Source organism: Amphiura filiformis, chromosome 20 (genome assembly GCF_039555335.1).
Source record: "Amphiura filiformis chromosome 20, Afil_fr2py, whole genome shotgun sequence".
Lineage (NCBI taxonomy): Eukaryota > Metazoa > Echinodermata > Ophiuroidea > Amphilepidida > Amphiuridae > Amphiura > Amphiura filiformis.
In genome coordinates, this window is record NC_092647.1 from 19044229 (window position 1) to 19058151 (window position 13923).

Below are 13923 nucleotides of genomic sequence, written 5' to 3' on the forward strand. Positions count from 1 at the left end.
TATTTTCTTGGTAGCTGCTTTCAGAAAGTGAACTTCCAGTAAAATTAGTTCATCTATAAAATAGGCTCTAGATTAATTGAATACCTGAGTGGAAGAAGGGCCCAACTCCAATTTTTTACAAAAATGAGTTAGACCCAGCATTTTATTGCCAGCAGACTGTTCTTCCTTGTGTGTGATAGATGAGCCAAAATCAACTCTCTAAATAGTCTTCCACGTACACTTAATCATGGTTTTCATGGAAGAAAGACCCAACTCCATGGAGTTGGGCTCTTCTTCCACAAATATAGGATTAAAGAGGAATTTTGTTCATCCATGAAATCTGCTTTTCACTACAATAATTTTTCTTGCTAACATATTACATGAGTTCTACTTGTGCAATTAATGGTGATTACCAAATTTCTGTAGCTATTTATATCACAGAACTGGCACTTGCAGTATATTAGTGGAAGAAGGGCCCAACTCCAGCTCGTATTAAGACCTGTACCGTTGCCATGGAAACATCATATATGATTTTGAATGTATGTAATACTGCATGTTCATGTAATAAAGGTCCCCTGAAGATGAAAACGTTCTGTCTATAAACCTTTTCCAAATATTAAGTTTTTTTCTTAATATCTCAAAAACAGTTTTGATGGAGTTGGGCCCTTCTTCCACTCAGGTATTCAATTGTAACCAGTTAAAATCAGGTTATTTCCTGAGGTGGTACAACAGCAAGTGCATCTACATGTAGATTATATAATGTGCGATTCTAATAAAAAATATATATTCTTATTCTTATTCGCTTTCCACAAAGTGTTAGTTTTCACTGATCACATATCCCCTTTTAATTTCGAGTCAACGAATGGAGTAAAACAAAGAAAATTCTTATTTCATTCCAGCACCTACAACTATTGTCAAAGCGTGTATTAGCTCGCTGATTGTTATTGAGCTTCACACAGCTTGAACGTATAAGACAAATAGCAACATACACACAGTTAAGGGTAGACGAGGTATTGTTGGTCGAAGCAACCTAAAAATCGATTTTTATTATCTAGATCAATATATTATTGAAAATTAACACCTTGATATTTGCAAAAGTTAGTTCTACAAATCGTATACTTTGCAAACTTGCTTAATTTATTAATTGTTGTTAATGAGTTATGTACGTTTTACAAAAGTGTTGTTGTTTCAGCCCTCTTTACAACGTAACTCAAGAACCGCAGCACCTATAAAAGTATATCTGTGATATTTTAACTCTTCTACATGCTCGCTATGAATTGAAAAATGCAGTTTTTGCCAAAGCTCACTACCATTCGTAAGATGCTGTGAACTACCAAATCACAACAGTTTAAAATAATTAATAACCTTAACAGTTTATATGTCACTGATTCAATGATACACATGCAAGAGGCATGTCAGCCATCACTCGATAAAACATATTTTACTATGGTATTTTAGTACACCAATGGGTATTACAATCATGAAAAATTAGAAATTCAAATAAAAACTAGGACATCGTTGTGGAGCAAATCATGTATGGTTTTAAGAATCATTCTTATAGTAGCTTCATTGAGAGTTTAGGGTTTGGAGGGATAAAATAGCCGAGACTGCTTCATGTATTACATGCACATATAAATGAAAGTAGAGCACCTAATAATGTGATTTGTGGAATAGGCTTGGACAAACGATGGTGAGTAGGGGCAATCGCTCATCGCAAATGTCCTTTTGGAGATTGAGCCTGCACATTACACACCATGCTCTCCCATATTCCCTATGTTATTACCTCAAGTTCCTGGTTCTCCAGCATCAAACTATTCATCATTTCCATTAGTTCCTCTTCATCCCCCTGTATAGTCATCTAGTCAAGGAAATGGTAATCACACTAAAAATTGATATACAAGGGAAATATTTAACCCGCAGTGCAAAACATATTTTGGTTTTAATGGCTATGTCACTGCCAGTAGCGTACGCAGGAATTTTTCAAGGGGGGTGTGATGATAAAAAAGTTAAAAATGGCTGCGTAGCGGACATCGCGTCGCGCTTGCGCAACGCCAGGGGGGGTGTCTGAGGGGGGATGTGCCCCCCCTCAGAAATTAGAAACTTTTTCAAAATGAATACCTAATTGAAGAGATTTGGTGGACCATTTTAGCACTATTAGTGTGTAAAATTTTAGTCTGAAAAAGCCGAAAATTTGTGAAATGACAGACCATGAAGCCTTTCGTGAACAAGTTTTCCCTTTAATCATGTTAATTGTAGGCCTATAAATTGTGTAAAACACAAATTGGTAAATGTCGAAAGCAGAAGCGAAAATGGTAACTTGTTTATCCAATATGTAGGGGGGTGTCTGAGGGGGGATGTGCCCCCCTGAGAAGTAAGAAACTTTTGCAAAATGAAGACCTAATTGAAGCGATTTGCTGGACATTTTGGCACTGTTAGTGCATGTGTAAAATTTTAGTTAAAGTTTCAAAAAGCCGAAAACTTATGAAATGACGGTCTATGAAGTTTTGCAAAATGTAGGTCCAATTGAAGCCATTTGGTGCATAATTTTTACGCTATTTCAATGCAAAATACTGTCTAATTATGCTTTATTTTCTTTTGAAAAGCGATTAGATTTGGATTACAAAGTAAAAATCATTCATCTGAAGTACCATACATTATGCTTGCGTACTTGCACCGTGACAGAAAAAAATTGCGAACGGTTTTCAGCTGATAACATGGCGCAATGCGGGTGTAAGAGATGCAGTTTTTTAAGCGTGATGATGGGGTTGACAATTATAATTTTCAAGTACGCTGCTGGGGTAAGGGTGTGGGGTGTGATGTAGGGGTGGGTGTTGGTGTAAACATGTATATATATATATGTCAATTAACAATAAAAACCTTTACGTATGTTGCCAGGGGTGTGATGGTGAAGGGAAGGGTGTGGGGGTCTTGACATGTATTAACAATTAACATATTTACGTATGTTGCCGGTCAATACCGGGTATAGGGGTGAGATATACCCTCTCTCTCCCTCCTTCTCTCTCCTCTCTCTCTCTTTCTTTGTATGTTCGTTTTGCCCATTTTTTTGGACAGACCCAAGGGGGTGTTTCACACACGTAACACCCCCCCTGCGTACGCCAATGGTCACTGCCCCCACTTCACCCATCCAGACTAGACTGCGCTGCATTCCTTTTATTTTGATAAACAATTCATATGTTTCCATGCATGAAACCATTTAAAATCTATGACGAAACACATCACATCTCCAGTGACTGCCCTGCCCAGAAAAAAGGACTGCGATAGTTGGATATGACCTGTGTGACCCACCATATCTTAACACATAGACTCAACCTCTTTCATCTCCAATCTGAGATGAATGTTAATGAAGTAAAAATCAATGTAGGTGGTAAATCTTAACCAATAAGAGATAGGCAAACATACATGTTTATGCATTAGCCCAACCCACTGTGTTCACTGAACCCAACCCACATGGGGTAGCTCTAGCTGGGTCAGGTAATTCAGATTTCCTTTTACAAATTAAGCGTACTGTTAGCCGTCCAGCGCGTATTACAATGTATTTGCACAAGGTCCATTGTATACGCTTGATGTCGCGCACGTATACGCGATGGTTAAGCTGTCAAAGGAAATCTGAATAAAACACAGGATATGTGCATAAACAACCAAGACTGCATTTTTAATGAGGTAACATCATAGCCACTATAGAGTGCATAGTTCATTGTTATTTCCAAATACAGTAGACCAGTTTTCTCATGGATAGCTGAGCTGTTGAATCAGAACAGGAATGATGAGTTTTCCATGGTCAGGAGAAGGGGGTTGTGAGATAATCAGTGGCATAGCCAGGGGGAAGCTGCCCCCATGTGAGAAGTCTTTTTCCCCCTCTTGCCCCCAGTGGGAGGGCTCTTTTGTAATATTTAGCCCATTTTTGTCAAAGTTTGCCACCCCCCCCCTTGAAATTCACTTTTGCCTCCCCCTCTGAGGCAGTCCTGGCTATGCCACTGGACATAACTGGCTTGTATTGTTCACATTTTATTCTGCTGGAATGTACACAGCATTCCCCATGGTAAAAAGTTCATTGGCTTTTTGCGAGGGCAGTCTGGTAATTTCATTCTAGGGCACCAAGGTAATCGCATGCTAAAGAATGTGTCCGAAGTTACCCTTTCTTGGGGCACCAAGGCAGCAGAATTGGGCACCCAATTGCCTTCGATGCCTCTGGTTATTTTCCCTGGAATCCTTCTAAGGCCATAATGCCACAGCCAGATAAGGAATTGGCACAAAAGATTTTGGGCAAAAATGAAGAAAATGATAACATAAAAATGGCTAGAATTTGGTCACTGGACTAAATAAAATACTATTAAAATAGAGAAAAACATGTCTGGTATTTAATTCAATGGTCACATTTGGATAATGCAACTAAGAATTTCTATCAAAATGTTGTTCACGTTGATAAAAATCGGACCTTTTCCCATATCCCTGTCCCGTCATATCCGGATGGCATCCCTTGAATTTAGTTGCCTCTGAGCACTATTGGGTTTAGCCTGGCTTCGGCCGAATGTTATAAATAAAAAAATTAATAAATAAAAATTCAATTTGACACACAGGCGGTTTGCAACAAAGAAAAATTGTCAAAAATCATTTATGCTTAAAAACATGTCCCTCCTTGTAAGAAATAATCATTATTTCAAAGGATACACTTTCACTGCTACTACTATCCACCGACACCAGGCTCTCTTCAAAGCTGTCAATGGATGAACTCCGACTGAGCCTTTTGTTCTGCGCCTCGGCCACCTCTTGCTTGAGCCGTTCAATCTCCTGCCGTTCGCTTTCAATTCGCTTCTGGAGCTCATTACGTATTGCTGTAAGTTCTTCTTGTTCGGCAAAGACTTCCGCTTGTGACAGCAACAGTAAGCGGATCATTTCTGTAAGAGGCATAAAAGTGTGACGGACCCCTTAAGCATATAGAGGGCAGTGTTGTACGACGGGTTTTATTAGTTAATGGAAGACGGGCTGCGATTGCTGATCCACCTTGATAAACACGAGTGATTGATTTCATAACGATAATGTGATTGTTTATGTGATTAAATGTAATAAATAAGTCCAACTAATGACAATGAAGAGCTACGAATAAGAACTGATTCCTGCTGTAAGGGATTGGTAACCGTAATTTAATAATAAGTCCTTGACTGATCAGCGTAAACCCTTACAAAAGTGACAATAACTCTCTGGGTAATGACGGATGACGACAAGGTTCAAATTTTTTTTTAATTGAAAAATTTCAAAATTGTAAATTTTCATGACCATATTTGGAATTGGCATGAAAAAAAATGCATTACAGTGAGTACAAACAAGCCTAGTATTGGTTCAGTGGTTCTTGAGATTGCTATTATATCTAGTACACCCAACCTGGTTAAGTACATACCCATATCTTCTTGTTGTATGATTGAATCATCAGCAGTTGGCTCAGGTACACCTGGGGCCTGAGCTGAAGTCATTGAGAAAAAAAACGTAACATAATAATTACAAACTGTTTGAAACAAACGAGTCAGTTGCTGCTTGCACGACGATAAACATGTTCAGGGACTGCCTTTTGAAAATTAGAAAAGATCTGTAGAATGCTCTTCTGGTCTCTTCAAGAAGAGCTGTTTGTACCTGTGGCCATTAAAACATAAAGAATTTAATGAGTCATCTAGAGGAGCTATAAACCGCTCTTGCAAATGCAACTTAGGAAGAGCTGTAGAGGAGTGAATTGCTCTCACTCCTCTCAAACGGTAGTCCCTGCATGTTGAACATCACTCACAACATATAGAAATAGAATGCTTCTGTTTGCTCTACCCGTTCCTGTGTAAATGTCAGGGCTGTGGCACTCGTATTCAATCTCTATATCAAGAGTAAAGTCACTGCACTGGCATTTGGGGATTTCTTGGCCTCGATCTACGAATAAGTACAGACGGTAATGCGTGCATACTGCTTCAATATAAATGAAACGTGACTTACTCCTAATTTTGTTTGATTGACAGTTGCTAGGCTCGGCCATACTAAGTTCCAGATCTTCGATTACAGATTATGATTGTAACACAATTATGCTATATGATACTCGGTCTTCTCTCGTCGTACGTTGGAGAGATCGGCGACCGACCCAAACAAGTGGCTTATCCTATAGTATATGTGATGCGATCAAGCAAAATGAGCCGGATGTCATGAATAATGATTTTGAGATAAAGCCAATAATAGTATTCAACTTCCTTTGTATTTTATTGTTCTGAACAACACTTTTATGGCCGTATCTCGAGAACTGTAAGTCTAATCATGATGGGGTTTTCAGCAAAATGAAGCCCTGAATATGGCCCGTGCAATAAAATTGAAAACCAAATTTTAATTTTAATTGACGTAAGACTCATTTAGCTTGATAGCATTACATATTATTATTTGAGAATCCCTTAGAATGCCCTTAGTAGACAGGCCAACAGCAACCTATAAACTTAATGTATATCCACCTCATGCAAGATGAGCATAATGTACACATTCAGTTTTCAATAAACCCAAACATTAAAATGCTACAGAGGAAGTAGGTCGACTGGAAATTTACCTAAATAACCCACTTCAGAAAGCTTCCTTGGTCCTGTACAAAACTGCTTGCTTTTACTGTGAAACTATCAACACAATTTACACAAACAGGAATCCTTTGTGGTCATGACAGTCATAGGTCACTGAACTTCCACAAAGAGATTTGTTTTTGTGTTTTTTTAATTCCCAGACTGAATAGCAAGATATTTTGGCAGCATAAATTTTTCACAATTTTAACTGTTCTGAACAGTTTGTATATTGGGCTATTCCTGTTGAAATACATACACCCCTGTAGAAGACATGACCTTAATCTCCTACACAGGGGGCGTGAATTTCAAATGCGGCTACCTGAATGGGTGACTCCATTTGAAATCCATGGAAGATTAAGGTCATGTCTTCCACAGGGGGTGTATGGATTTCAACTGGAATAGCCCATTTCATATGTCAAGATATGGTACAATTACCGAATAGGGTGCAACTTGCTAGGCATGAGTCCAGTCCTCGTTTACGGAGTTTAGGGTTAGGGTTTAGGGTTGGGGTAGGGCAGTCTTGTAATAAGACTAGTAGAGTTGCACCCTATTCGGTAATCGCTCCTAAGATATTTTTGTGGGCTTTTAAATTTGTGGTTCTTATATAAACTGTGAAAAGCGTGAAAATAAAACTTTGCGAAAATATCCTACTATAACAGTGCTACACAAATTTCACATGTCATTTAACCCGGAATGAGTCCAAACAATGTTGCCAAATGCCATGTTTTGGAGCCCAATATGCTACTTTGACTCTTTATTCCACAGCAACTAACAACTTCTTTTCACTTTTTATTTTAAAAATTAATTAAAATCACCCTATTGGACTAGATTAACAGTGCAACAAAAAACCAAACTTTTACCCAAAAATTTTTATTCAACCTTGGTTTAAGGCAAATGTTGGTCTTTTGGACAACCTTGTTCCCGACTTTGAAATTTGAATTTCCAAAATCTTCCAACACATTTTCCACTTTGTATAGATGAAAACTGTTGGTTCTAGAATGGCTAACAAACTGTTGAAATTTGGTTGCAATTCCAAAATCAGCAAGGGGTTTGATTTTCAAATGGGATCTATTAAAATAAATTAAATCTGAATCTGATATCCCGCTCTTTCCCTTACCTTTAGATTGTTTGTCCGGTATTATCGGTGCGGCAACTATAGGAGCCGGCGGTATATCGTAAAGCTGCTCAAAATCGTTCTCATCGCTATCCGTGTCCGTCAGCTCCTCCGGAAAGTCTCTCTTAATACCGTCGCCGCTTTTCAGTTCCTCCATTTTCTCCTTGGTGGAAGTTGACGAAGCGACGGAACTTTGGGTTTCGTATTTTGGTCCTTCTTTCTCTAATTTTTCGGCAACTTTTTTCAAGTCGGCTTCAATTTTATCCTCAACCTGTTGTGTCTCCGGTTTCTTTTTCTCAACTTCAATAGCGGCTACAATAGCAGGGGCAGGGGCAGGAGCAGGAGGTTCAACAGGAGCTGTCTCTACAGGCTCCTCCGGTCTTTCAGCTTGTTTAGGAGGAAGTTCTGGGATTTTCGGCGCTGGACCTTTTTGAGAGCGACGTTTTGGTGATTTTCTTTCTATTTTTTCCGCTTTTCGCGCAACTTTTGGTATTGGTTCTTTATCGGTTTTTCCGGCAGCTGCTGGTATTGGCGCTTTTTCAACTTTGACCTCTTTGACTTCATGCTCTTTAACTTTCTGCTGCTCCTTTTCTTTTTCTGCTATCCTCGTTTCGGACACCCGGCGGCTTACACGCAACTAAACACAAACATGAAACAAACAAAAAAAGACATTTAATTTCAGTTTTATTTTATACAGAGGTGTGTGTAAATATTTTTGTCTTTTGGTTGTTAACAAAATTGAGTGCTTGTATGAGTTTTGCATGTTTTTTGTGAAATGGACTCATAAGGTTTGAATGAACATCAATGGAGATTTTAAAATACTTTGGTATCATATACTTATGTCCAAGTGGCTTTTTAATCAGGCATGAGAATGACTTTTTTTAAAACTGCCTGAAAAGGTGTGTGAATTTGGCCTTAAAAGGCCCAAAACAGGCTGAAAAGAACAAATTAAAATGCGTAAATTTGGACAGCAAAACTGCCTGAATTCAGGCAAAAGCCTGAAAATTCTCGTGCCTGTTTGATGCAACTATAATAACAGAATGAGGTGAACCAGATTAAAGACAGGTCAGGAATATGGGAAGAGATCCGACCTTAGGGGGTAAACCTGCGAAGGTTTCATGGATTAGGAAATTTAAACTTATGGCATGGCACTGAGAGGAATCAAACCTGTGACACAGTGGTGCGAGGCGAGTGTTACGACCACTTCACCAACCACTACATCATCCCACAGTAACAGTGAATATTTTCCTGAATTGTCTTTACCTATTGAGTATTATGTAACCGTCATCAAGAACCCCCCCCCCCCTTTACTTTTGGTTTCATTTCAGATTATGTTTTATCTATCATTTATGGCAATTATTATAATCATCTTAGCTATGTAAAATTATGGTTTTATATGCATTTGTTTTGTTTTTATTTTCTCTCCAATGTTTTGATTCTGTTCAGTCAAAATTGCTTTGTTTACAATTACATCATAAATGGCATGCACCTATCAACTGATTATGTAATCTTGTTTACTTCTCAATTTTACCACAATCATGCTTTATAAACATTATTACATGGGGCATCCCATATTTTCTTGCCCGGAAACTGATTATGTAATATGAGTTGACCTCTCCAATTTCCTGTTTGCCCTAATTTACTTAATGCGCTCCTCCATTTTCCCCCCATCTCTTTAACAAGGTCAATGTCCCACAGGGCCTATGCTTACCCATGTTTTGGCGACATTGAAATTTGTAGTAGAGGTTATTTGTTTTAACACATGTGCTCTTGCTATTCCCAAGCACACTTTTCTACCAGGCATGCACCAAATATGATATCTCCATCTCTACATTTAATATATTGCATTGCTCTTTGTACATCAACTTTGTGAATAAAATAATCTTATGCTTCGTCATATTAAAACTTCAAGTCTTCGTTTCCAGTTTTTATTTGTTATGCATCACCATCATCAGTAGTCTTTTATAATTACGACCCTTGCCCCTACGATCATCGTGGACTTTCATCCATTTGTTCATGGATGAAATCTCCCCTGTTACAATTACATCCAATAAGTTGCCTCCACACATACATTGTATCTCTACTGTATCAAGAGACATAGTAAGTACTTTTTGATGCTAAATAAATAGCCACTCCTGAAAGTAGGACTGGATTTACCTCTTTCAGGGCCCTGGGCTAGGCTAAAATTTAGGGCCCCCTGACCATCCAGATCCATGTGCTACACCCCCATCCCACATGTGTAACCTATTTCTCATTCCAAAACAATGTTTCCCTCTATTTTCCCACTCTCCCTTTTTTCTTTTCTTTTTTGTTTCAACTTTTTTTTAATTCAATTTTTATCTTCCCAAATTTGAGGCGCTGTGGTAAATCCGGCCATGTAAAGAAGTGCACAGTATGCACAGGGGCGTAGCCAGCTTTCTTGGTCAGGGGGGGGGGGGGGCAAAATAAAATTTTGGGGGCAAAAAAGAAAAAAATTGCAGTTGCATCATACAATACATAGAGACTGTATGTCTTCGTGCTTCCCGAAAGGGCCTTATTGGGATGATGTGTCCACGTAGCACCTAAAAAAATGGTATTTTACACTATTTTAGCCCATTATCCGCTAAAAAGGGCTTATTGTTACAATGTGTAGCGTAGCGCTTGAAAAAATTTTGTATTTTACACTATTTTGGCCCTGAATTTTGCTAGAAAAGGGGCTCCTTGCCCTTTTCTTTTCCTTTGCCCTCCTGATTTTCTCTTTCATTTTTTTTGTCAGAGGGGCACTTTTTCTTTCATTTTTTGTCAGGGGGCACTCTGCCCCCCCCGCTGGCTACGCTACTGAGTATGCAATGTAATTTTAGAATTATTACCTTTCTCTTGAGTTGTGTGACGACTCTTTGTACCTCCCATAATTCGTCTTCAGTGCTCTAAAATGAAAGAAAAATATCTTAATGTTATCACAACAATCAAACACACCCCTACACATTTCGTTGTTAGGCAGGAAAAACCTATGCACTAGTGGCCCTTGAACATGTTTACAACAAAACTGCCAAGAGGATTTACATATAGGTTATGCAAAAACATGTTGAGGGGCCAATGACACATAGGAGGCTTTTCCTGCCCAACAACAATTTGTAATTCTGGAACGTTTGTATGTTACTTACACTATATATTCCAACTGGGTACCTCCCAGGAACCCTCCCCACATTCTACTCATGTACAATGTGCTGCAAATATAAACCTAAAAATGCATTGGCTACGATGCTTCATTGTGGCGTTTCACATCTATAAACGCTGTCCACTGTTGTAGAGAGATTTCTCATGTGATGTGTGTGTCAAGTCTACATTTGCCGGTGTTTACAAAACACCCCTATACACAAACACCTGCTCCGACAAAATAAGCACAAAGTTGCCAGGGCACTATACCATACAGTCCATTAAACCACTGCACACCCACACCCAGAATTGTGCTATTTGAATATCTGTTCTGTACCAATATGCCCAAAAGCAACTACGAATTTACAGACTTTCATTTGATCATAGAGAATGTTGATGCAATTATATCGTTGGCCTTATCACATTAGTTTGTTATGTTCTACTCTATATATTCACCAAAATCCATGTCTCAAAGTGGCTCAATTAGTAAGATAATTAAGTAATTTAATTATGTCGTATTTGTAAAACCTTCAAAATGTCTGTATCACATAACGACGTATTTGCCGATCATCTATATTTCGCAAGCCCAGTTTTTTGTATCTGCAATTTGAAGAATTTTCCTTTTCACAGTGACGTATTTGCACAACGTATTTATGCGATTTTGTCACTGCATGGTAAAGTCGCCGTTTTGTTCTCTTCACATGGTGACATATTTGCACAACTCTTTCACATCATATGCATATTGTATTTGTCAATTGACCGGTGCAATTGTCATTAGTCCTGATAGTGATAGGTAAATTACATTGAAAATATGGTTTATGTACATTACTTTTAACCAGGTGATAATGTCTTAATCAGGAGTATGCAGCAAATGAAAATCGCTAAATTTTCAAATTTGATTTTCTCGAAATCCGTATTTTGCAAATACGTCACTACGACAATATGTCCAGTACTCCTGCATACCTTATTAGCAACACCTTTCTGCAGGTCATCATGCATCTTATTCAGAATTGCTTCATGTCTCTGAAGTTCCTCTTCTAATGCTCTGCAAAGGTGACAAAACAGGATAAAATATTATTTATTTATCAAATTTTTCCACCTGAAATATTCAATTAAGCACATTTAAATGAATAAATTTGAAAATAAATTTGGGGCTTAATATAGTGCATGATGCAAAACCACAGGCATCTACAGACTTTTGCTGATCACTGTGGCCCAAGACGCACCTTATAAACCATTTTACAATATCAAGGACACAGCTCAATATAGGCAAGAAAAGTGAAAGTTCAATTAGGACTAGGAGCAGACATGCCAACTTTGAAATCCAGATTTCCGTACTCAGAAGAACAAAAATCCGTATTTTGCACCCTAAAACCGTATTTTTAAAAAATATACCTTTTGCATACCTGCCAACCCCAGAAACCCCAAAAAGTAGAACACATAATTGCGAGGGAGCACTTGTGCGACTAAGGCATGCGTAACGGCCGGGTCCAGGGGCCCACCTTACTTAATTTGCAATCAAATTTGGCAATACCAAAGAACCATTCCATCAAAGTAATAAATCAATACAGAAAGATGCTTCCTTTACGAGTTATCACTCATTGAAAGTGCTACTTTGCTATACTTTACATGGAAAGCGGCCATCTTAAAGTCGTCATATTTCCTTAATTACATGACTGATCAAGCTGATTGTCGGATATGTGATGCACAATTAAAAATTAATTATTAAAATATTTGGTGACCTCAGTCAACCTTTGACCTTGTATGTGACCTTTGACCTCACAAAATTGGGTAAAGTATGTAAACCAAACAAATTGACATATTTCTTGAAACATTGGGGTTTGTTACTTCTAATGTTGTTAGAAGTATGCTTTGTTAAATCTTTCAAGTTCAGAAAATCATTGATCATCATCTGAATCATCATCATCATAGTATCAGTCGGTAGGCCTAACATCGGGTTTTGTTCATGTTTTCAAAAAAAAAAATTAAACAGTTTAATGCCAATGTCAATTAGAACACTGTACTGGGTATAGCAGTTATCTATGCATGGTTAAAGAAAAATATTAAAAATATTAATGTGCTACTGGGTGCACCATTGAGAAAACAAAGTCTGAAAGCATCTTGCAGGCTTATTCTTTTGCAGACCTAAATAGTAAACTAAATACTTCCAGAAGACATAGCATGATGTGTAGCAGTTAGATGGAGATGCTTAATAAAAAATATTAATGTGCATGAAAAATCCGCAAGTCGGGAGAACTGAAATTCTTTCAGAAACCATCTTGTATAGGCCTATAAATATTTCTTTAATGTGCATGCACCGTGCGAAAGTCGGAAGTAAAAGGAGGTCAGAAACCTTCTTGTAGGCTTATTCTTTTGCACCAATAGAGCTAAATAGTTAAATAAATACCTTCAGAAGACATAGCATTAGGTGGCTAATAAAAAATATTAATGTGCATGAAAAATCTGCAAGTCAGAAGAAAATTATTTCGGAAACCATCTTGTAGGCCTATTAAATATTTCTTTAATGTGCATGCATGATGCGAAAGTCGGAAGTAAAAGGAGGTTGGAAACCTTGTAGGCTTATTCTTTTGCACCAATAGAGCTAAATAACTAAATACCTTCAGAAGACATAGCATTAGGTGGCTAATAAAAATATTAATGTGCATGAAACATCTACAAGTCAGAAGAAAATTATTTCGGAAACCATCTTGTAGGCCTATTAAATATTTCTTTAATGTGCATGCATGGTGCGAAAGTCGGAAGTAAAAGGAGGTCGGAAACCTTCTTGTAGGCTTATTCTTTTGCACCAAAAGAGCTAAATAGTTAACTAAATACCTTCATAAGACATAGCATTAGGTGGTTAATAAAAAATATTAATGTGCATGAAAAATCTGCAAGTCAGAAGAAAATTATTTCGGAAAGCATCTTGTAGGCCTATTATATAATAATTTTTAATGTGCATGCATGATCGAAAGTTGAGAGAAAAACGATGTAGTCAACCACTTTAACAGACCAAGAAAGTGGTCAAATGATACCAGTAATTCAGTCGGTAGTCTAATCTTGCAACTGTTTATCTTTTTAAGACCCAACATTTTATTATTTTGG

At 37.8% G+C, this 13923-nt stretch overlaps 1 protein-coding gene across 1 annotated transcript in view; it reads right to left on the minus strand.

Moving 5' to 3' along the window:
* The window catches only part of LOC140142185 (uncharacterized), a 34128-nt gene that overhangs the window by 2858 nt on the left and 17347 nt on the right, over positions 1 to 13923 (minus strand). Inside the window, 6 exon segments of the mRNA XM_072164151.1 lie at positions 1763 to 1825; positions 4669 to 4895; positions 5396 to 5458; positions 7687 to 8320; positions 10533 to 10589; positions 11782 to 11863. Coding sequence (XP_072020252.1) covers positions 1763 to 1825; positions 4669 to 4895; positions 5396 to 5458; positions 7687 to 8320; positions 10533 to 10589; positions 11782 to 11863 — 1126 coding nt within the window.